At 52.1% G+C, this 23,128-nt stretch overlaps 1 protein-coding gene across 4 annotated transcripts in view; it reads left to right on the top strand.

The window, feature by feature from the left end:
* Window positions 1-22,537, top strand: part of RPH3A (rabphilin 3A) — a 47,656-nt gene extending 25,119 nt beyond the window's left edge. For 3 of the 4 annotated variants that reach the window (XM_052797212.1, XM_052797211.1, XM_052797214.1), the window contains 17 exons: window positions 5,052-5,181; window positions 5,492-5,578; window positions 6,087-6,252; window positions 6,701-6,742; window positions 9,225-9,377; window positions 10,822-10,914; window positions 11,079-11,138; window positions 11,209-11,430; window positions 12,501-12,580; window positions 12,964-13,038; window positions 14,234-14,343; window positions 14,951-15,077; window positions 15,686-15,742; window positions 15,954-16,105; window positions 17,862-17,943; window positions 18,504-18,600; window positions 19,408-22,537. In XM_052797212.1, coding sequence (XP_052653172.1) covers window positions 5,052-5,181; window positions 5,492-5,578; window positions 6,087-6,252; window positions 6,701-6,742; window positions 9,225-9,377; window positions 10,822-10,914; window positions 11,079-11,138; window positions 11,209-11,430; window positions 12,501-12,580; window positions 12,964-13,038; window positions 14,234-14,343; window positions 14,951-15,077; window positions 15,686-15,742; window positions 15,954-16,105; window positions 17,862-17,943; window positions 18,504-18,600; window positions 19,408-19,538 — 1,864 coding nt within the window. In that variant the 3' untranslated portion in view covers window positions 19,539-22,537. The remainder of the gene's footprint in view (window positions 1-5,051; window positions 5,182-5,491; window positions 5,579-6,086; window positions 6,253-6,700; window positions 6,743-9,224; window positions 9,378-10,821; window positions 10,915-11,078; window positions 11,139-11,208; window positions 11,431-12,500; window positions 12,581-12,963; window positions 13,039-14,233; window positions 14,344-14,950; window positions 15,078-15,685; window positions 15,743-15,953; window positions 16,106-17,861; window positions 17,944-18,503; window positions 18,601-19,407) is intronic. The other variant, XM_052797213.1, reaches the window with a different exon arrangement.
* The last annotated feature ends 591 nt before the right edge of the window (window positions 22,538-23,128 follow it).

Below are 23,128 nucleotides of genomic sequence, written 5' to 3'. Positions count from 1 at the left end.
TCAGCATCGAAGAAAATATCTTAAACTGTACAAAGTTAGATACTGCTGTTTCTGGAGAGCACCTCACGGCATGGAGCCGGTTCTCCCAGGGGTGATGTGACACATCGCTCCTGGATCTGGCCGTGCCCCTGCCTGGGAGCAGCTATTCCCTTCCCTCTAAAAGCGCGATGGTTTGACTCTCTCGCTGTGGGTCACAGCCTCTCACCTTCCCTCCGAGAGGACCAGCTATCAAGCAGAATTGCATTTTAATTTGGATGCTTATTGCTGGGATAACACATGCATAATGCTGGAGCAGATGGCTGAAGTCACAGGGGATTAAGTCATTAACCACGGTGGCCAGCAGCAGAGATGCTCTCTGGGGACCACAGTCTCGTAGTTTCTTCCTCGTGTTCGGACAACACAAAAATAAAAATAGGGGCCAGGAAGGGCAGGGTAGTTGCTGGAGGCACACAGAAATGTCTCCTGAGATGCCAGCTTCTAGAAGAGATGAGGTTAATTCGTGGCCAGAAGACAGCTCACATGCTTCTTGAATTTTTGTTCAGGTTATTTCTGGGACTGGGATGAGCCTGCAAAATAACAACCCTTCTGTAACACATCACAGGAGGCAGCAAGCACCTGGAGTGATGCACTAGCATGAAATGGGACCCTCTGGAATGCATGAATTCCCCTGGCCTCCTTGGGCATCTTCCCTCCATAGTGAGGGCTCTCAGCACAGGATGAGCTTTGAAAGTCGACCTGTAAAAGCTCAAACGATGATTTACCTTTAGTTACCTGTGCACTTGTAAGGGAAGAAAATTGCTTCTAATTTTTTATCCTGATTTTAATTATGTTTTCTTTAATTTGTAGCTTGGCTTCTTTTCTTGTCTCTCTTATACCATTAAAATTAGCCTTAATTTAATATTCAGCCCTTTAAGGCACATGATTTCCCCACGGAGGAAAGTCAGTGCTTAATTCTGGAGGCACTTTGTGACCTCCTTTGTGTTTTACTTGAATTTCTTTTTGCCACCTAAGTGGTGACTAAGTCCAGCCCTGCATGGGACTGGGGACCACCCAGCTCGTGGTGCCCTGGATCAGGTCCTTCCTCGCAGGTCCGGTCCTTCTCCCACCCCCGTGCAGCAATTTGTTGTCTGCTGCATTAAGTGTCCTCCCTGACATGATTTAAAATGCATTAGACACATCTTTAGCCATTCATTTCTGCAGAGTGGCAATGAATATTTAAACGCAACAAACTCTTGCGTGCCTGCCCCGCTGTTAAGTCTTGTTTCCCGAGATCATCAGCACTTAATGCCAGAGACTCTCTGTCCCTCTCCGGATCGCTTTGGTCCTAGTGCAAGAGATGAAACCCGCAGTGCTACGGCTTTTTATCCTATCTAGGATTCAGCCTAGCCTGAGATGGTCCCTCAGCCCAGTGAGCAGCCTTTGCTGCATCCCTGTGGGACCCTCCATCTGCCTGAAAATGGTGGGAGATGTTTGAAGGTCTTGCTGAGAGTGCAAGCCCTTCCCCTGCCTGCGCCGGGGCTCCTGGGTCTCTCCTGGGCAGGGGAGGTCTCCCACCAGCCCTTGCTGCCCCGGGGCTGCTCACCTTTCTCTTCCAAACCAGATTTATGGGGCCAGGCGACTATTTTATTATCAGGGGACTGTTCTATTGCTGTTGTCATCTCAGGTGCATGTTAAGCATTTCAGATATAGCGTATTGCGCGGTTCTTATATCTTGCTCCCATCAGTGACTAATACGTATTTCTTTAGCAGATGACGGATGCTCTCCCTCTCCGCAGGGCTGTCTCCTGGAGCGGTGAGGCTCCTGGGTGCCGGCCTTAGCCAGCTCCCTGCCACTGCCTTCAGTTACTCCTCTCTTGGGTTTTTTTCCCCCCTATTTTAACAATTTGAAGCATATTTTCTGCTCTTTGAAGTTAGTCTTATGGAGGCCAGAGGGATGGGCACTTTGAAGTGCACATAATGGTAAGGAGGATGTTGCTGTAGTCCTAGAGACATGCAAGGGAAAGTGATGAACTGGATGGCTGTTTTACGTGCAATAAAAATGAGAAACAAATGATGTCTAGGGGAGAGGGAGAGAAAAGCTTTTGGGAAGGCAGAAAGCTTGTTCCTAGCTGCTGCCTGGGCAAGAGCAGAGCATCCCTCCAGTTATCAGTAGGAGAACAGCACGTGCATGGGGCTCTGGCATGCATGTAGGGTGGTGCTGGATGGAGTCGAAGAGAAACCTGGGCTTTTTCTTCCCAGTTATCACCTTAACCAGGAGCTTCCCTGGTCTCGGTGCAATACCCCCTTTCCCAGGCCCTGCCCTCTTTCTGCCAGGTTCATGCCAGGACTTAAATTTTAACTTTTTATACAGTCCTCTTATGGCCATGTTTGAACTGGAGGGAAAAAAAGCCTAATTTCTCTGGCTTGAATGGATGTTTAATTAGGCAAATGTGCTTCATTTGAAAGTGGTGCCACAGGTGTGTGTACTGGCTGTTGAAGCTCTTCCACTGGTTAAAAAAACCTCAATGTCTTAAAGAGCTGCTTCTGGTAAATGAGAGACTGGGAAAGATTTTACAGCTAAATAATGAATCTCTTGAAATGCAAAGGCTTGCTTTTTTTTTTTTTTTTTCCTTTGATTGTGCCATTTGTTCTAGTTTCTATAATAAGTTTGTTTGGGCTTGCAGATTTCCAACTGGAAGCTGCTCCTCTTGGAGCAGAGCTCCTGCAGCGCAGCGGCGGGGGTGTGGGGGGTGTGGAATTGCAGAAGATATGGGGCTTGTACATGTGCTTTGCTGCTAGGAAGAGAAAGGTTTTGCCCCAGAAATGTTTCCCCTGTACAGGTGGGAGCAATGTGCTGTGACAGAAGCTGGACAATGTCAGTTATTTGCTTTTGGGGGCTCTTCATGGGGACCTTGCGTTGCATGGGGTGGGATGTGGGCTGGGAACAACTGTGGTGTGATTCATTTCATTTAAATGTTTGGGGAACAGCCAGTTTCCAGGTTTTAATTAGAAATACTGCTCGTCGCTGGCTGGGTGTTTATGGGATGATGTAGCTCTCTTAAAATCACTGGGACCTCCGTGTTTGCAGCAGGGTGTATCAGCCGTGGAGCTTGGGAGGGCGCCAAGGGTGGATGGTGGCTCTAGGAGCTGACTTGTTCTGGAGGAAGAAATCACCTATGGATCATCTGCAAAGCAGATGCTGAAGGACAGGGATAGAGAGCCGCATCTCTTGGGAAGAACGCCGAAGCAGGGAGTTAGGCTAGCAGATAGCTTTCACGTTAAGAGCAAAGTGGAAAGGCATTAAAGCACCTCGCTGCAGTCTGAGGATGTTATTTTTTTAACAAAAGGATGAGAAGCAGAATTGCTCTATTTAGAGAGCCTGCGGTCATGTCGCTGCCGAAACTTGAGGCGATGAAGACTGAAGGAACTTGCAAGCTCGCCCATCTGCTGTCTGGTGACACTGTAGCTCTGAAAATAGTGATTTCTCCTGACTGCTGGCTCTGCCTGGCTCCACTGGCTGCCCAGGCAACTTTCCTGTCTCCTCGCTGGGAGTGGGCTGCAGGTTCATTAATAACTGTCAGGAGGGACCTCCACATCAGCAGCCCTGAGCGCACTCGAGTCCAGGGAGATCAGCCCCTGCGTGGGGAGGAGTGGGAAATTCTCCAGTGGGTTTTAGCATAGCCGATGTCTTCCATCTAAACGAGATGTCGTAATAACCTGGCTTTGGTCGCATAATGTATGCTGAGTCACAGAGCCGCGTCCCTGCTTTGGGCTTGACTCAGTGGCTGATGCTTCAAGATGCTCCCGTTGACTGCAGCGAGATTCCAGCAGAGCATTTTATGAACTGTAGTAGGTTGCATGTTCCATGATGCTTTATTTTTTCCCTTCTTGCTGCTATGCCTTTATCAAGCACCCATGTACAATGATGCCATTCCTTTTCTATGTGCAGTCCACGGGATGCTGGCTGTCCTGTGAGCGGCTGGAGACCAACCCCAGAAGCACCCGATGTAGAAGGGAGCTCATATATTGTTTATGAGTGATTCAGAGGTGTTGACAGCCAAGCTGCCATAAATCTGAAGCTGTCATCAGACATGTGGGAAAATGTCTTTTAAACGTTGGGTGTTTTACACGGCATGCCGTGTTAGTGACTTTGTCAGATTTGGGTCAGGCTGCCATGGGAGAGGATGGCAGCCCTGCAGGCAAGGGGGCCTGCTGTTTTCTCCGGTGGGCTTGGGTCTCCTTCTCCCATTCTTCATTCCTTCTCCTTCCTTGCTGAATGGCATAAATAATGCATCCTTTTTCCCTTCTAGTGCTATTTTTAGGGCCAGGATTCTGGGTTAACTGAGCGTACAACTCGCCGCCAGCTCTCGGGTGCTCGGCAGGCAGCTCGTTCCTGCTCCTGCGTTGCAAACTGCTTTTGCCAGTGCTGGTTTGGTTTTGTTTTTTTTTTTTTTTTCACAAGTTGTTTAACTGGTTTTTTTTTACCTTTGCAGTAAACAGATGTGTTTTTATAGCCTGTTCTCCAGTGGGCTTTTTGCATTTTACTCAAAGGGCTAAGAATTTCCATAAAGTAAATCACATGCAATTTTTTCCTTAGAAAATGAGAAAGCTAATTCATTCATTCAGTCCTCCTGCCAGAGCCCTTCCAAGATCTCTTCTCGCAGCTCTTCTGTGGGCAGTCACTGGGACTGGGTGGAGAGGTTTCCATTTGGGGGAAGAAGCTGCTTCACTGATGCCAAACCGCTTTGTGCAAAGGTGCTGATTTGGATGGATTTTATGCACGTGTGTGTATGTGGGAGCTGGGGCTGGTATCTGCTTTGTGGCAGTGTCAGTGGAAGTTAATAGTCGTGCAATTTAAAGCTGTAGGGGAATATAATACTCCGACATGTCCCCTGGGATGTGTCTTTTCCCCCGGTTGCATTCCCGTAGCTGGAAGAGGAGAGGCTCTGCTGGAACCAGCACCAGGAAAAGGAGCAGCTGGACCAAAGGCAGCAGCCGCCCCTTGGGAGCGGGACCCCCGCATTCCGGCCGTGTGGTGCCTTTCCCGACAGTCCCTGTCCCCTTTCTGCCAGGCGACTCATGACCCGGCTGGAGGACATGCGCCGGAGCGTGCTGGGGGACGGGGTGAACCGCTGCATCCTCTGCGGGGAGCAGCTGGGGCCGCGGGGATCCGCCTGCGTTGTCTGCGAGGACTGCAAGAAGGTGAGGCATCTCCCTGCACCCTGCTGCTGGCTGCAGCCCCCCAGATCCAAACAGCTCCCACCACCCTCCCCCAGTGCAAAAATGGGCACCTCGGTCTTTCGGTGCGTGTTTCGATTGCCCAGCATCTCTCCGCATGTGGCACAAGGGGACATCGCCGGGGGTTTCTGCAATCACCAGTGTTCGGGCTGGGAGAGCTCTCGTTAACCATCTCTCATAAACCTCGCACTCCCAAGGGGTGGTGCTGGTGTGGTGGGACCTTTGGGTGGCCGCGGCATCCCCACTGCCACCTGGTGCTTTGCTTTCTCTGCAGAACGTCTGCACCAAGTGCGGGGTGGAGACCACCAACAGCCGGCCCCATGCCATCTGGCTCTGCAAGATCTGCAGTGAGCAGCGGGAGGTGAGCGTGGCAGCCCGGGTGCTTCCCCTGCTCTGGGTGTTTTCACCAGAGTGGGGACACGGTCTCTGCCCCTGGTTTCATCCTGTGCTCTGTTCCCACCCTAAACCTCTGAGACAGCACCAGCTCCAGACTGGGGGATGCTCCCAGGGACTTTCAGCCTGTCTCCCAGCACCACTAAACCTTGCCAAGCTACTTGAGTCTGGTTCTTATAGGATGATCTTGTTTTCTATATAAAATGCCATTTTTTTTTTTTTTCTTAAAAACAAAGTCTTGGGGCTGAAGAGGCTATTGTGGCCAGAGATCGGCTCCCTGCCACCTACAGTGTGCAAAAGCTGAAGACTTAATTAGCAGGAGGGGATGTGGGATTGCTGCAGGGTACTGGGGTGCACGTCCTTGGTGTTGCCTGCTGGAGGCAAGACCCTGGTGATGCAGGGGGTTGAAGACTGCCAGGTCCGCACCCAGTATCCCCCTGAGACGTGGGTGCCACCCTGCTGCCTGCACCCCCCAGGTGTGGAAGCGCTCCGGTGCCTGGTTCTTCAAGGGTTTGCCCAAGCAAGTGCTGCCCCAGCCGATGCCCGTCAGCAAGAACAAGGGACCCCAAGCCCCGAGTGAGCCCAGCCCATTGGAGCCACCCACCCAGGACCCAAAACTCCTCTCCCGTGCACCCACCCGAGGTAGGTGACAGCGGGTGCTGACTCCCTCCCTCATTGCAAGGGGCAGGGGTCCTGCCAGCAAGGTGTTGGGTGTCCTCTCCATCGTTTGCAAGGGTGAGCCCTAGCAAAAAGCATCCAGAGCAGTTGTGTAGCTGCTGCCTGTTTTCAAAAGGGTGCAGAAATTGCCCTGCTGCCCTCCCTGCCTGCTGAGGCTTTCTCCGGGCTGTCCAAGTCAGGATGGCCAGGTTTGCGGGGACATCCTCAAGCCAAGCAGCCCTGGGTGGGGATCTGGGGTGCCCGGCTGGGGGTTTGGGCATCACCTGGGTATGAATATGGCAATGCAGAAGCCTAGAAAAAAATAAGAATAAAAGAGGAAAAGTGGGAAAGAGCAGCAGAACAACCCGGGTTGGTGTTGGCGGGGCGGGCAGGCTGCAGCTTCACCGCTTCTTGCTCTGTTTGTGCTCTCAAGGCCAGGCGGACGCCGGGCCCCCGGCCGAGCAGGACTCTGATGGTAAGCACCGGCGTTTGCACCCTCCCCTGTGCCATGTCGCCTGTGCAGAGCCCCCTCTTTCCCTCCCTCCTTGCCCTGCGGTGTTTTCCCGCAGGGTTTCCCGTGGGAGGCTGCAGCGGCAGCAGCAGGACCTCTCCTTGCTGCTGCCACCCACCGCACAGGGACTGAGTTATTCTGGGGCTTTCCCCACCTACTGCACACGCCTGGGCTGAAACACTGCAACTGAAAACGCTGAGCAGAATTGCCTCTGTAGGTGTCGTTTCCTGCTGCTGATTGGCAGGTGTTTTTCTGGTTATTTAATGACAGTCCTTAGAAAACCTCCTGTGGAAACTTTAGGAGGCTTGTGGGGGGCTTGTGCATGTCTGCGAGGGATGGAGCAGCCAAGCTGCTCTGCTCTGGCCACACGAGGTTTCCTCCACTGAAGCTCTTGGAGCTGGTGCCTTGCGCTCAGGCTTGTGCTGTGCATGGGTACCCAAACAAGGTGAGGATGCAGGAGTCTTTTTCTTATGGTTATACCTTGCTCCCTCCAGCACTCGCAGCCCCCCAAGGCTCTGCCTGCATCATTGTGTTTAGTAGCGATGCCGGCTGAGGGGGTTGCATTAAGCGGCCGCAATCAGTGCCTCCTGCTTACAGGCATGAAGCCATGTTCCTCACCAGGGCTCACCAATTTCTAACCTCATATGTGCCCTGTGCTGCTGTGGACCCGCATCCCCCAGATGCTGCTGCTGGCACTGGCAGGAGCTGGGGTCGGGGGTCCCGCTGCTCCCTGGCTGGCCGTGCTGCTGGGAGACACTTTTGGATAATAGCCCCCCATTTTCAGAGTTTGGCATCGGAGTGCCAAGGCGATGAGATTACCTGACCCTTCCTCCAGCACCGGCTGCTCCTGGATGGGCGATGATTAGGCTGGAAACAGCCCAGTGGCTGCAAACCCTCCTCTTCTTCTCCCCTTCCTCAGCTGTGTGGAGGAGGCAGCGGGGGGGGGCTGAGGACACAACCCCCCACCGGAGTGGTCCCCTCCATCCCACCCTTCCTTTAGCCCACGGTCTGTTTTGGCAGCCATAACCCAGCTGGCAGATGGCCTTCGATGTGCAGGAGGTTTTAATGGCTGGTTCCCGGGGCTGTGTTGTGTTTCCCAGTTGTGGCTGCCCACGGCTTCGCTCCGTGTTGGGTGGGCTGCAGGCAGGCAGCATCTCAGTGGGCAGGGTGGGTGGCACAGCCTTGTGCCGAGACATGCTCCCTCCACCCTGCAGCATCGCTTGCGATGGGGACGCGTCCTGCGTGTCTGGGTGGTGGTCTCGGGGCGAGCTCCAGGTAGGGGGTACCGATGGAGGGGTACCCGGGCTCAGACGCAGCCCACGCTATCCCTCCCAGTACCAGCGCGAGGCTCCAGCTGAGCCTTGGCAAGGCTGTGCCCAGCCCGGTTGTGCTGAGTGATGATCTTCATCTTCCCACGCAGCAGCAGTTGGGGAAACCACTTAATTAAGGCTATTTAATTGCGATGGTAACTGGTGCCATTAAGCTTCCCGGCCCAACAACAGGCTGCTTTTATTAAGCCACTGGCTCGCCTGCGAGTTGGGGAGGGTTTGTCAGGCTCCGTAGCTCCCTCCTGATGATCAGCATGCTCATGACATGCCCATGATTTTCCTAAAGCTCCCTGGGAAAATTATTTATTGCATTGCTATTTCTGCACCGTGGGGCTCCTGGTTGTGGATGCTCATTTCCCCTCCTCCCTCCTCTTCAGCATCACGGCAGTTTTACCCCCCCTCCTCTCCCCCTCCTGCAATTTGTTGCATTTCGCTTTCTCCTTGTGCCTGGCGACCCTGACAGCCCAGCCAAGGATAAACATCCCATTTATGTCACAGCAAAGATTTATACCTGGCATCTGCAGCACAAGCCAGGTGAGCACCGAGAACTTTTCCATCACATCTGTGGGTTGCAATTTATCACCACAAAGAGGTCTCGGCACCCTGGCGCATGCGGCTGGGATTTATCCACTGGGACGGCTGCTGCTGGGTGGATGGAAGTGAGAGGCAAAGGCAGCTGTCACCTTTGTCTTGCTAATAAATGGAAGATGATCAGCAAAAAGAAAATATGATCCCCCTGTCCTGGGGACCGTGGACGTGTAACGCCATTAGGGGTTTGATGAGTGCTGAGGACCAGCTGATGGATGCCTCTGGTCTTGTTTTCCCATGGGGCTCTCGTCCTGTGGTGTCCCCATGGTTTGCCGTGTCCTTTGGGCTTTCCCAACCACTGTGTGCCAGTTTGATGGTGCAGAGCCCTCCTGCCACCCCACAGGTGCCGGATGGCTGGCAGTCCCCAATGCTCTGGGGGTGATGCCGCAGCAACCATACCCATCCTCCTCCTCCTCCTGCTTGTGCCCAGGCTGGGCATCACCCAAGCGGCTCCTCTCAGGGCTGGCTTTGGGGATGGATGGGTGGTCGGGGTGCGAGTCTCACTGCTGCCTTTATCCCTCTCCCCGCAGGCAGCGATGCGACAGCAGCTGCCCAGGGGAACTACATGGCGCCCGGTCGCAAGCCAGCCGAGGGCAGGCTGGGCCCGGGTGGCAGCGAGTACGCCGGCGGGGACGCTGACAGCCGCGACCATGCTGCTGAGAGTGGAGTCAGCAGGAGCCCTGGTGAGAGCTGCGCTTCCACATGCTCGTGCACGCTTCTGCATGCGTGGAGGGAGAGGGTTGGGGGGCACAAAGCCGGCAGCCGTACGAGGGTTATCTCTGCTTGGCGTGCAGTGCTAAATGATGCTGAGGGATTTCATGCCGCAGAGCACTGGTGCCTGCTTCCTGTGCCGCTCATCTGCTGTTTTATACTGCTTTGTGGGGTTTGCTGATAGGGAGGTCCAGGGTGTCAGTGGGATCGGGGGGAGGCTTGGAGGGGGATCCCTGTCCCTTCCCCTGCATGCAGGGAGGAGAGGCAGGATCCAGCCATGCTTTTCCCTGCAAAGGGGCATCTTATGGCCCATGGAAGGACATGAATTTGAAAAGCCCCATGCATGATGCAAGAGCTGTAAGTGAAGAGAGGAGTAGGCTCGGCGCTTATCAGGCTAATTTTAAGCAGAGATGCAATTCAGCCGAGTTGGGACTCTAAGCAGAAGCATTTTTCATGCTGCTATGCCCCCTGCCCCCTGCCAGTGCCAGGGCAGGCACGTGCCCCACAAGGTGCTGCTGAAAGGACCAGGCATGGGCCAGCCCTGCCTGTGGGAGCCTGTGTTTCGCCGGCGGGGGATATTGTTTCTTGTTTCACGAAAATCTGATGTGCTCCAAGCTATTGTAAATGGCCGTGATACAAACGGGTGGCTGACAGTGTTCAGCGGGGCCTGGATATTCCCTAGGTGCCTCCAGAAGGGGAAAGGTACTTGCAGAGACCACTTTTCATCTAGGAGCTGAGCTTGCAAATTTAACTGGTGAAGCTAAAAATGGCTGGAAAATGTCCAAGTCCTTTGTAATTCCTTGGGAAAGAAAGGAATATTTAATGGCAGGATAGTCGGGTAGTAATTAGAGAGAGGGCTGCCTGTGCTTCTGCTGTAGGGAGCCGGTGTTTTAATTCATGTTTGGGTGGATAACCCTTGTGAGGGTGTACCCGTGCCCCATCACTGCCTCTGGATGTGCGTGCACCCCGGGGGGACGCTGTGCAGTGGTGGTCCTGGGGCATTGCTGCTCGTCAGGAATGCAGGGGCATGGGGCTGTGATGGCCATCACAGCGATCCTCATGGGTTTGTTCACCTTCCAGCTCAGACCAGTGCCTGGCCGCAACCACATCCATCCTCCTTGTTCCACCTTTCCTGCATGTCCTTCTTCTGCAGACGGATCAGTACAGCACGGGGTCCCCACTAGTGAAGTGCTCCCTGCTCCAGCCCGGGCTGCACCTGCTCCCCACAGCACTCGCCCCAAAATCGTGTGGGGCTGAGCCGTTATCCCACCACCTCCATCCATCGGCCAAACCTCTCTCTTCTCTACTGACTCTGGCTGCCCTTCCCTGGCCAATTCCAGCTGTAACCCCCTCTGCAACACAGGCAAAGCCCCTGGGGCCTGAAACGCTGTTGTTCATCCTCCCCTCTCCTTGCAGGCGTGAAGCGGACCAACTCCCTGCAAGCCCCACGGCCACCCCCGCCAGCCGCTGCTGGCCCCACTCCTGCTCCTGGTCCAGCAGCACCCCCAGGTAGGATGTGATGGGGATACAGCCAGGATGCTCGGTCCCTGGGTGGAGTCCCCCAATGCCCTGCCATGGGGTGGGACCCCCCTCCTTGGGCCAGCGCTGGGGTGGGAGAGGGATGGAGAGCATCACCCAGGTGAACGCCCCAGTAATGGTGCATTTGTCCCCAGCGCCGCCAGCAGCGGGAAGACCGGGTCCCGGGGCGGCTGGCCGGTTCCCAGAGAGACAAGGTAAAATTTGGCTGCCTGAGAGGGGTTGGGGGGCAGAGCGTGCCAGGGGATAACAGGGTCCCTCCTGCAGCGAGCCCACCACTGGGACCCCTGGAGCCAGCCCGTGCTGCCACCAGGGAGGAGCGAGGAGGGGGCTACACCGTGCCCCCCGCCAGAGAGGAGAGGCCAGCCCGTCAGCCCCCCACCTTCCCACAGCCCCCTGCCATCCCCCCGGTGCCTGCTGCACCGCTGCGGCAGCCGCCCCAGGAGGAGGAGGAGGAGGATGCCAACAGCTACGACTCTGATGAAGGCAGTACGTATGCGGGGTGCCCGGCCAGAGGGGAGGGAGCAGTTTCTTTGGGAAACCTGGGATTTTGAGGAGGTGGTTGCTGCAGGACTGGGGCTCGCACTGTAAGGTCATGGGCCTCTGGCAGGGAGAATCCTCAGGGAACGCTGCTTCCCCGTGGGGCTCGGAGCTGGGGCAGGGTCTCACAGGCTGTCCCTGCTTGGTTAGTTCAGCACATCTCGTGGGATCTTCAGTTGGTTTTGCACCAAATTACTTGAGGTCTGATGAGTGCTGGTTTAGGCTCTGTGCTCACATGACCTTCCCATTTCCAAATTTGAGCCCTGAAGGCAGCTGCCTCTTTCCATCAGAGCATCCTTCACTGTGAGAAATGCCACCGGACCTGTCTGTAGGAAAGACTTGGTGGCTTCAGTACATTTATGCCATGAGATCTTGGTGTTCAGTCATTTGCTCCCCTAAAAGAGAATTTGCTGCATGAGGGTGAGTGTCTGTGGCAGGGCAGTGCTTTGCCTGTCCAGCCTGTTCCCACCCAGGATGGGAAGAGCTACTCTGGATATCTATGCTGGGATAGGAGCAGATGGACCCAGCTGAGGTTCTGTGCTAACCCTTCCTCCCTGTGATCTTCTCCCACTGAGCATGTGAAGACAAGCATGGCTGGTTTCCAACAAGTCAAAACAGGGGCCAAACGCCGAGGCCCAAGCCTTAGGAGGACATGCTGGCCACCCTAGCTGAAACACCTTCTCAGGGTGGTCCTGGGGTGGCATTGTCCTGAGAAGGGTTTGTAGGGTTACACCGTCCTTTGCTTGGTGAATATTAAAGATGGCTCAAAAGCTTCAAACCGCCTTCCCTGGGCAGTTCCAGCTTTGTAAAGCTTTGATGACCAGAGCTCGTGAATCTGGCTGGATTTGTGTGTGGCAGTTTGGCTGATGCCAGCGGAGTCTCACATGCATTAATTGGCTTTTACATTTGAACCGCAAACCTTCCTAATTATTACTAATCAGGGCTGATTAAACACAGTTATTGGCTGGGGTTTTAACGAGGTCCTGTTTCCAACTCCTTCTCCTCTCTCTCGCTGTCAGCTACGCTGGGAGCGCTGGAGTTCAGCCTGCTCTACGACCAGGAGAACAGCTCCCTGCACTGCACCCTCATCAAGGCCAAAGTAAGTGGTCCCCTTCTTTCACCAATTTAAGTCTGTCTGGCTCCCAGCTCCCCCAGTGCGATGGGATGGAAGCAGTGTGGCTGCTGGCTGGGGCTGTTCCCCCGGGAGAGCCAGCCCAGCCCAGGCACTGCTGCTCCTGACTGGGAAGGAGAGGTCTGTAGGGCTTTTCCTTGGATGGATCCAAGATGTCTGTGGGGCTTTTCCTTGAGTGGGTCTAATTTTCAGCACATCGTGGCACCCACACCTGCTCAGGGCAGAGAATGAGGCTCTTGGCTTGCTGAACACATTTTCTCTGTACTGAGTTGCTTGATGGGTAGCTTTTTCTCTTCTCTGGCTGTGCTTAAGGAGGATTCATGCACCATGTTTTCTTTATTATCTTTTAGGGTTTAAAACCAATGGACTCAAACGGCCTGGCAGATCCCTATGTCAAACTGCACCTCTTGCCTGGAGCCAGCAAGGTGAGGCTTTGCCTGGTTTGGGTGTGTTTTTGGGCTGGAGATGGAGCAGAGGTTTCTCAAAGCCCCCTGAAGTCCCTTCCTCGCATCAGACATCCTCCCCTTGATTTCTCCGCACAGTTGTTCACTGCTGCTATTTTACCCCGGAGGTATCTCTGAAAAGTGATGATGCTTGCAGATGCTCTCCCATACCCCAGGAACAGCTCATCCTGCAGACAGGGTTCTGCTTAGGGATGGAGGGGAGCTCCAGAGGAGGTGACACTGTTAATGCATCGCAAGACATCTGACACAAAATCTAATTATTACCTGAGTTTGAACAATCCATTTGCTTTGAAGCTGCAGCAAGTTCTTGTTAGAGCTGTGAAGAAATAACCATTGAGTAAACTCTGACTGCCTCCCATCAAAGAAAGCCCTGGAAATCTCACTCCCTAGCCCAGCTAAACTGATCTTGGTGGGGAAACCTTTGAGGAAGGGATGACTACCGCAGACCCAGTGCCCAAGGGGTGCTGGAGCCTTGCTTGAGGGCTGCAAAGCTTTTTCCTGCAGCTGAATTTTGCTCAGAGAAGCTAAGTGTAAAACAAGGGGAAAAACTGACAATAAAACCATTGGATTGATATTTACAGGTTTACTTTATGTGCGGGGACTTTCTGGTCTTGTGCAGAGTAAATCAAGGTGTCGTGATTGGGAATTGCTTTGATTTCTATTGCTCTCTTGTTTGCTGATCTTTCTTTTAATTTTTTTATTTTGCATGTCTGTTTGTGAAAGACCCATGAACAAGTGACAGGGCTCCTTGTTTCCCAAGCTGTCATCTGCTTTAGACCACAAAAGCCATTACCCAAGCCCCACACAGCCTGCCCTGCGCAACTTTTTCTTGTACAAGGGTCCTTGAGGGAGTAGACCCCAGACAATGAAAAAACCTGGGCAGTGAATGCTGCCCTGGCCACTGCAGGCAACTGGGTCCCTGGTGCTGGCATAAAGGTCCACCTTGTAAGGTTGGTGATGCTCGCCTGGAGTTGATGGCTCACAGGTGCGACAGCCTCAGCAGGCAGCGATGACATCCTGCAGAGCCCGGTCAAACCACCTCTTGTGAGCCAGAGGTGATGGAGCATCTAATTTACACTCCTCTGCCAGGAGCCGAAATTTAGGTGGGGAGGAGTTCAGGGGTGTCATTATGCTGTGTTTTGTTTTGATGCTGTAGTCAAATAAGCTGAGGACGAAGACGCTGCGCAACACCCGTAACCCTGTGTGGAATGAGACCCTGGTGTACCACGGCATCACAGATGAGGACATGCAAAGGAAAACCCTCAGGCAAGCAGAGGAGCTGGAGTATCCTGGAGTGTGGTGGGATGGGGACTGTGGGTCTCCTTGCATGGAGCATCGCAAGCCAGCCTTCCTCAGGAGGGCACTGGCAGCGAAGTGCAGGTGTTGATAGAGCACCTGGAAATGCAGAGGTTTTGGTCAAAATCAACATGCTTCACATGAACATGCTGATTTTGATGGTCCTTTTTTAAAAGAGAAAGAAAGGCATTTTGACCCTGTCATTTAATATTAAATTATTGGCATTACTATTGTTCTTATCAGCACAGAGATTGCTATATTGCATATCCGTGCGTGATTTGACAGTGTCCCAGCAAAATATTTAGATGTCTCTAAAAATTTTTGGCACTTCCTTCCTACAGGAAATTTTGATTTCTTGCCCCATCGCAGAGCACATATTAAAAATGTTGATTTTTCTGGCAGAACAGAAGTTTGGTTTTCTGACTGCTTTTGGTCAGAGGAGAGCTGGATGGATGGAGGCTTTGGTGGTGCTTTGCTTTGTCCACCCCTGAGCAGTGCCCTTGCAGGAGTGGTTTTGTGCTCCAGAGTCAGTTTCTGCTCCAGCCTGGTTGATGTTCACCTTTCCTGTTCCCTTCAGGATCTCTGTGTGTGATGAAGACAAATTCGGCCACAATGAGTTTATTGGAGAAACTAGAGTTTCCTTGAAAAAACTCAAAGCCAATCAGAAAAAGAACTTCAACATCTGCTTGGAGAGAGTAATACCAGTGAGTTTCTAGGAAATTTCTTTCTGCTGCTGTTAATGTTGAGGTTGCTAATAAATGGCATTTGAGGGAGTTAGCGGTGAGCTTGGAGCTGGAACCAGCCAAGAGCTGTAGGTGCCTGACTTCACTGGCATCTTTAGGAGTGGGATTCCCACCCACGTCTGGGCTGATGTGACACGTCAAGGCCAGGAGATAAGAGTGTGGTGGGAATCCAGGGGAAGTGACTCCAGGGACCTCTCCAGTGGCTGCAGATCTGCTGGCATTGCCAGCCTATGCTGTTGTATGTCACTGTGGAGGAGAGGGCAGGTTGCTTCGTCCCTGAGCTCTGCTACCCAGAGCTGTGTCTGCTGAGGTGGAGTTTGATGGAGCAGGTCATAGAATCATTTAGGTTGGCAAAGACCTTTAAGATCATCGAGTCCAACCATTAACCTAACACTACCAAGTCTACCACTAAACCATGTCCCTAAGATGCATGTACCTGAGCTCTCTTCCACTTCTGAGGCCAGCAAAAGGGCTGGGCTGGGCTTCTGGGGGTGTGTTTGCTGTAGGACGGTGCCTCTCCCAGCTGCGGTCCCTCATGGCAGTCTCTCTTTTTCCCTTCCCCATCCAAGATGAAGCGTGCTGGAACGACTGGCTCATCCCGTGGGATGGCACTGTATGAAGAGGAGGTAAGAGTCCTTGGAGGACAACATGCTCTGTGCATTTTTCACCCATTGTCTTTCATGTATGGGCCCCTCTTTTCCACTCCCCCCCCACCCCCCACCATGGGGATACAAGTTACAAGTTTCCCTTGTGTCCATCTTGTCTCATCTGCTCTGCAGTTGACCGGCTTCCTCGCTCAGCCCCTGTGTCCCCATCTCTGGTCGCTTCCTTTTGCAGGTAGATCGTGGCGGGGATGTGGAGGAGCGTGGGAAGATCCTCGTCTCCCTTATGTACAGCACCCAGCAGGGCGGCCTGATTGTCGGCATCGTACGCTGCGTGCATTTAGCAGCCATGGACGCCAATGGATACTCAGACCCTTTTGTTAAACTGTAAGTGGGAGCTGGGGCTGGTGTAGTGCGGTAAGACGTGGTCATGGAGCCACCGGCTGTCCTTGGGCAGTAGCTGATGGCCTGAGAGCTCCTTCCAAAACCACTGGAGAGAGCAAAGTGTTTCCCAAGCACTTTGAGACCTCATGCAGGAGTAAGCTGCCCACCAGCGATGCCTGTGCAAGGTGGTAATGCGCCCGCCATGGCTGAAGCTAGGTGAGACTGACCCAGCCTTTAGGTCCATCCACTCCCTGTAGGTTCCCAAACTCACAGACCCAACAGCCACCTCATAGCTGCAAAGCTGGAGGACAAGAGGTCCTTCTCCCCAGCTCTGGCCCACCAGGCCTGCAGGGCAGGGGTGGCTTGACGTCCCTCCGTGCACAATGGGAAGCACGTGCCCTACTTGCTGCCCCATAAGCCCACATGCTTGTTGTAGCCGGGAGTCCAGGGATTGCCCTGCCATGGCTGTCTCTCTCCTGTGCCATGTCTCCGCTGCAAACAAATCGGCTTAATTAATACAGACAGTGACATTTGCTGCGGTTCATGCTGGCGATGCCTTGCTGTGGCACGAAGCAGGTCTCCTTGAGCAGCAGTGCACCCATCGGTGCTCTCAGCTGCGGAGGCAGGTGATGGGGGAGCAGCGCTTGTCGAGTGTGGCTCCTGTGAACATGGGGGAATAATATAATTTTATCTCAAACCTCATAAACTGCAACACAGAGAGGACCCTGCAGTCATTCCTGCCTGCGGTTTTCATTGCTGTTTTCTCTTTGTCTTCAGAAAAAAACCTCTGTTCTCCCTAAAACTCATTCAATAACTCTCGTGTTGAACATTTTGCACATCTTTTTGTAGCTGAGTGGAACTGAGTAGTTTTCCTTCTTAGCCTGACACTTGGTTTTTTATATTTTCCATTCCCATAAACAGAAGATGGTACCTTTCAATTTTTAAATCAACTTCCAACACAGGTCTAATTAACGCCAACTCTACAATTTAATTCTGGGTCTGCAGCCACGCTGCAAAGCCCGAGCCCTACTTTTCCTCCGCGTTGTCTAGGTGAACCTACCTTGGCTGAGTATACCAGCCTGTGTGGTATTAAACACTAATGGGCTATTTTTAGCCTTCTTCCCACCTCTGTATGTCTTCAGACTTTTTCAGTGGTCAGGCTCGGTGACCGGCCATGCGATTGCCCTTGTCTGCTGGTGACCAACCCGGCTGCTCATTTTCCATGTTCCCTGACTGTTTCAGCCACTCCCCCCTGTTGGCCTCGGCAGGTTCCTCCCCAGCAAAATGCAGAGTTCATCCACTTTTGCTCCATAAAACACCTACAACCATTTCTTTTAGCATGGCTTGGAGGAAAAAAAAGACTAGGGACCAATGCGTGGTTTGGAAGGACATCAAGAGTGTGTGTGCAGGCTCACTATTTTCTAGTGTCTGAATGTTACCCAGCTGCTCTGAGCAAGAGATGCTCCCCCAGAAAGGTTTCTGCTGAGCTCTGTGCAAAGCACGTCTTTATGGTTTCCCATGTCTCATCTGACAATCCAGGGGGGGGAAAAAAAAAAAAAGAGTAATTGGGATTTTACTCATCTTACATTTATTTTAGATAATTTTAGAAGGTGGGAAGGGAGACTGGCTAACCTATTTCTTTGCCTTAAATAAATTTCTTCAGTTGCTTTTTTTTCTAGCCCCAAACCTCACTTTTTTTAGCTTATGAGCTCACACTGTTCTTGCACTTGAGTTTTGAACTGTTTTTTGTTGCCCCCAGTTGGCTGAAACCTGACATGGGAAAAAAGGCCAAGCACAAGACACAGATTAAGAAGAAGACATTGAATCCTGAGTTTAATGAGGTAAGGACAGATGTGATTTTTTATATTATTAAATCAACTTATCTAATTACTATGTTGTGCGGAGGAAGTAGAAGACAAGCTCACCGAGGTTTGGTTCCTCGCTTGGGCTCCTTTCCCCCTTCTGCACCCAGGAGTATTTTAGGAAGGACTTTGCCACTGGAGATCTCACCAGTTCAGTGCTGGGCAGCACCGGTACACTGAAACCTCCCTGCTGCTGGCACTGCCGATTCTGTGTCACCCTGGCTGGGGGTGTGGGTGGGACAAGCATCCCTGGGCGTCCTGTGGCTGGTGCTGCTTTGATGGGACACCTGCAAAGTGCTCACTTAGATACGCGGGGTGAGCTCAGCTTCTGGGTTTGTGCGGCATGTTGTGATCCTGGGAGGAGAGATGCCACAGGGAAGGAACATTTGCTCTTCATTAGTGTATTCTAAATACTCTCTCGCTGGATTTTGAATTCAGGCTGTACAGAGAGATCACTTGCAATTCCTTAACTGCAGTTTTCTGGGTGTGTTTTCCTGGGATGCTTGGGGTGACGTGGCTGTTCTCCTTCTCTTCTGCAGGAGTTCTTCTATGATATAAAACACAGCGATCTGGCCAAGAAGTCACTGGACATTTCTGTCTGGGATTACGACATCGGAAAATCAAATGATTACATTGGTGAGCTGCAAGTCTCTGTGTTCTGGGGTGCAGTTTTGAAGCCTGATATACTGCTCGCTGTACAGGAGGGATGCATAGCTCATCTGAGGGCTGAGCTTTGAGGTGGGATCATGCAGGTTGGTTGGGCACTTGTATCAGGCCATCAAACACAGCACATAGAATCACAGGATCATTTAGGTTGGAAAAGACCTTCAAGATCATCGAGTCCAACCATCCATGCCCACTAAACCATGTTCTGGAGTGCCTTGTCTACATGATTTTTTAATATCTCCAGGGATGGTGACTCCACCATTTCCCTGGGCAGCCTATTCCAATGTCTGACAACCCTCTCAGTAACGAAATTTTTCCTAATATCCAACCTAAACCTCCCTTGCCGCAACTTGAGGCCATTTCCTCTCGTCCTATCTCCAGACACCTGACAGAAGAGACCAGCACCCACCTCACTACAACCCCTCTTCAGGTAGTTGTAGAGAGCAATAAGGTTCCCCTCAGCCTCCTTTTTTCCAGACTAAACAGTCCCAGTTCCCTCAGCCGCTCCTCATAAGACTTGTGCTGCAGGCCCCTCACCAACTTGGTGCCCTTCTCTGGACACATTCCAGCACCTCAATGTCCACTCTACTGCCCCATCTCCAGCATCCCACAGGGTTTTCTGCACAGGCAGAGCATCTCTAGTTGTTTCCATGAGATCTGAAATCCAGGAGGTGGAAAGAAATGCTGTAAACATGGGCTCTGTCCCCGTGGAAGTGATTTGCTGGAACATCAGCATCATCTCTGAATATGATGTCTCTTCTCCTTCCTTTCTTCCAGGAGGCTGTCAGCTCGGCATTACAGCTAAGGGGGAGCGCTTGAAACACTGGTATGAGTGTTTGAAGAACAAGGACAAGAAGATTGAACGCTGGCACACCCTCCAAAATGAGAATCATGTTGCCAGTGATTAAAGGGAGCCGCTGCCCAAACCTCCCCAAACGGCCCATCCTCTGCCAAGCCCCCTGTAGATCTCTGATGTCTGTCTTCCAGCACAGTCATGCCTTGCTACACGCCTCTGGTCCCAGGGCAACAACACTCTTCTGCCTCCAAGCATCCTCTGTGCCCTGTCCTCACTTCCACCTGAAAACTAACCCAGATCTTTTATATTCACTTCCTTTTTTTTTTTGGGGGGGGGGGGGGGTGTCATTGACTTATCCTGGTGTGTAATTTTGTCAAGCAATAGTTACCCTCTGACTGTTCCTCTTTCTCACTAGTCTCACGCACGCCGTGATTGCGTTCCTGTTGTGTGTGTGATGCTCTGTGTTCCTCCAACCTCCGCTTGCGTGCCTCGTCCCATTGCCACCAGCTTGTGGCTCCTTTATCTCTCAGTGGGATGTGTGGCCACCAGGCCGGCCGTGCTCTCCTCCGGTGTGGTGGGGGGGGGCTGAGTGCTGGTGTCGGAGCATCGGCCTGTTCTGCTTGTGTGATATCGATACCTCAGTTGCAATAATGAAAAAGCTGTTTGGCTTTGGTGTGGGTCGTAACCGTAGTCTGGTATTTGTGTTGTCGTGATTAGGCTAAAGCCTGTGTCACTGATGTAATCCTGCGAGTCCTGCTTGAGCTTTAGTTCTGATTTGGTACACTTGAGTAATATTGTGGTACATCCTTTGCTGAGAAGATCCACCAGTAAAACAGTAACAATAACCAGAAATAAGGAGCCACTCTGTGCTCGCAGGGAAACAGAGATTTGGGTTGGTTTGTGTTTGTTTCCAGCCTCCATGTGCGGTTCCTTTTACCTGAGGAACTCACATGCTCCGTTGCTGTAGGAGCACACCCATGTTTCAAGCTTGTGACTACCTCCTCTTCCCATCCTACCTGTGTAGTAGTGACTAGCTGAACCCCAAGGGCAGTCCTTGGGCCTTCCTCAGACTATCCTTTCTGTTGCCAACTGTTTGCCGTGCCACATGCAGGAGGGAAGCCGAGGGAGAAGATACTTCCCACCAACTAGCTGATGTGTGCAAGGATTATTGCTTTAAAATAGCACAAATACTGAGATTAGCTGGAACAGTTAGAGGTCTTCCAAACTTTGGGTTTGGTGTGTTTTTTGGTGGGGTTTTTTTTGGTTTGGTTTTGGGTTTTTTTGGTTTGTTTTTGGGTTTTGGTTTTTTTTTTTAGGAATCTGCACAAGAACCACTGTTTTCAACCTGAGCTTTAATGATTGTCTGGAGGTGTTTGATTTGTCCTCGATAGCAGGAGAGTCAAGATGCTCTCAGACTGATGCTGATCGGGTTTGGTACCATTTGCTGTCTCTGGACAACCTCAAGCATAGCGATGTCGATAGCAGCACACTAAGCACTACTGGAATATATTATCAGTCAGCTACACACTGCGCATGTTGTATGAAACCTGAACCCCAGCCCCTTCGGTTCACGCTGTCGTCCCATGACTTCCCTTGCAACCCACTGCCGTAGTCTGCTGGCGTGCTGTCTTGTGGCGTGTTCTCAATTCAGCTGTACCGCAGAGCTGTTTCTTTTGAATTGGATGAGTTATTTTCCTGTTCTTGATTATATATTTATTTATTTATTTATTTCCCCAACCTTCCTCCAGCAGAATTTGCTCTGAGTGCTGACTTGCAACGAGCATCTCTGCAGGGCTGTGACTTATGCAGCTGGTGGGGCTGCGTGCTGAGGGATGCCAACGTCGCTGCGTGATGCTAACCTCTCTGCATGGCGAGCGATGCTGCTGGTGTGGAGCAGACCTCCCCCAGCTCAGGGCTTGCAAGTTCAAAGAGGTCTCCTTTCCCCCCCCAGCCCTGGCTGGGTGCTGCCAGCAACTTGTAGCCAGTTCTCCACCAGGAGACACCCTTGGACCACAGATGGGGAAAGCAAACCTAAACCAGCGTGGGCATCCTCTGTGCCATTCAACCGGAGCTGGGGTAGGTCTTCCATCACCCCAGCCTCTGTCCAGTGGCATGGCCACTGAGATGGGAGCTGCTCGGGGCATGATGCACAGAAGAGTGCAATGGGAGAGGGCACTCTGAAAATGGCTTTCCTCTCCCTTTCATGAAGTTCTTGACTCTGCACCAGTAAGTGCAACGTCCTGGAGGCCCTGAGCCACGCTGCCCTCGGTGCAGGCTGTACAGAAGACCTAGACTGAAGCAACCTGGTTGTTTTGGATTGTTTCCCTCTGTGTCCCGTGCTGCCCTGTGCAGCCATGACTGAAAACTTGCTGCTCTGGGCAGAGGTGGTTAGGCTCTGGGATGCTGCCGTCATCCCTTCCGGAGTGATGGACCTGCCCAAAACCTTTGCACGGCCCTTGTCTATACCTCTCGGAGCAGTAGATGGGCACAGTGTACTTCTGAGCTGTGCTGGGGAAATATGTGTCTGGGTATGAAATTATGTTTAAGAGGAAAAAAAAAAATCTGAGCAATTCCTTAATTTATTCCAGACCTGTAGCAGTCCAGCCTCCTTTGTGTGTGCAGAACAATTAAATTACAGTTGCCTTTACCCATGTCCTCTATTGACATTCTCTGCTCAGCCTGCTTTCCCTTCAGACAAATGATACTCAAATAATCTCTTTGCACCCATAAAAATAAAGTGCAACTTGCCGATCTCCCTTTTGCTATTGTGCAAACCACAGTCCTGTCTCTGTTTGCCACCCTCTTCTCAGTTTTTCTGATGGTAATTTCTGCCCTGAATGACTTCTTTTTGTTGTAAATAAAGCATGCACTTATGGATTGGGAATGGTGGAAAAAAAAAAAAAAGCCTCTTCTACTGCTGTTTGCATTCAAACTTGCATGCAGTGATTTTACAGCAAAATATCAGTTTACAACTATTAAGAGAAAAAGAAAATGTTACACAGGAACTAGAAATACTCCAGTCTTCCGCTGCATGCAGCACAACATCCTCTCTTGATGTGGTATCTAATAAAGTGAGACTATTGGAAAAGAAAAAAAAACAACAAAACAAAACATGATGGGTTTTGGCTTCTTTCATTCCCCGTGGGAATATGAACCCTGGGGTGGGCAGTTGTCCTGGTTGTGGGAATTTGTGGTGGCTTGGGGGTGCTGGAAGGTTATGTTGGGTGCAAGGTGTTAAGGAATTTGGGATGGTAGCCTGCAGCCCCTTCCCTGTGGGGAGAGGTCCCAGCTCTGCAGAGCTCGGCTTGGCTCTTGTGCACCTCTGGGGATCATGGGGATGACATCAGTATTGGGGAACAGTCTGGGTTAAAATCCTTCATGCACAGGCAAGACATCCATGGGCTTCCCTCACTTCATGCCTTGCTGAGTGCAAACACAACGGGTGCACACTGCTGGGGAAGACTGCGGCATATGCGGAGGTGGTTGCTGCTTTGCTCTGGTGCTTCTGTGTATCCCCTTGAAAAGCAAACCCAACCCGTGAGAAATGACCCTCCTGGTGCCCTTCTTCATGCCCCAGCCCTTTTCCCCAGGTTGGGGGAGAAGGAGCCGTTCCCCTGTGTAGCTGCAGCTCCTGTTGGACTGCTGCGGGAAAACACCCCCCTCCAGCTGCTGCATCACCCAAGCCAAATTATTCTCTTTTTT

This window comes from Harpia harpyja, chromosome 9 (genome assembly GCF_026419915.1).
Source record: "Harpia harpyja isolate bHarHar1 chromosome 9, bHarHar1 primary haplotype, whole genome shotgun sequence".
NCBI classification, from domain to species: Eukaryota; Metazoa; Chordata; class Aves; order Accipitriformes; family Accipitridae; genus Harpia; species Harpia harpyja.
Note: the sequence above shows the minus strand (reverse complement) of the source record. Positions and strands in the feature narration are given on the sequence as shown.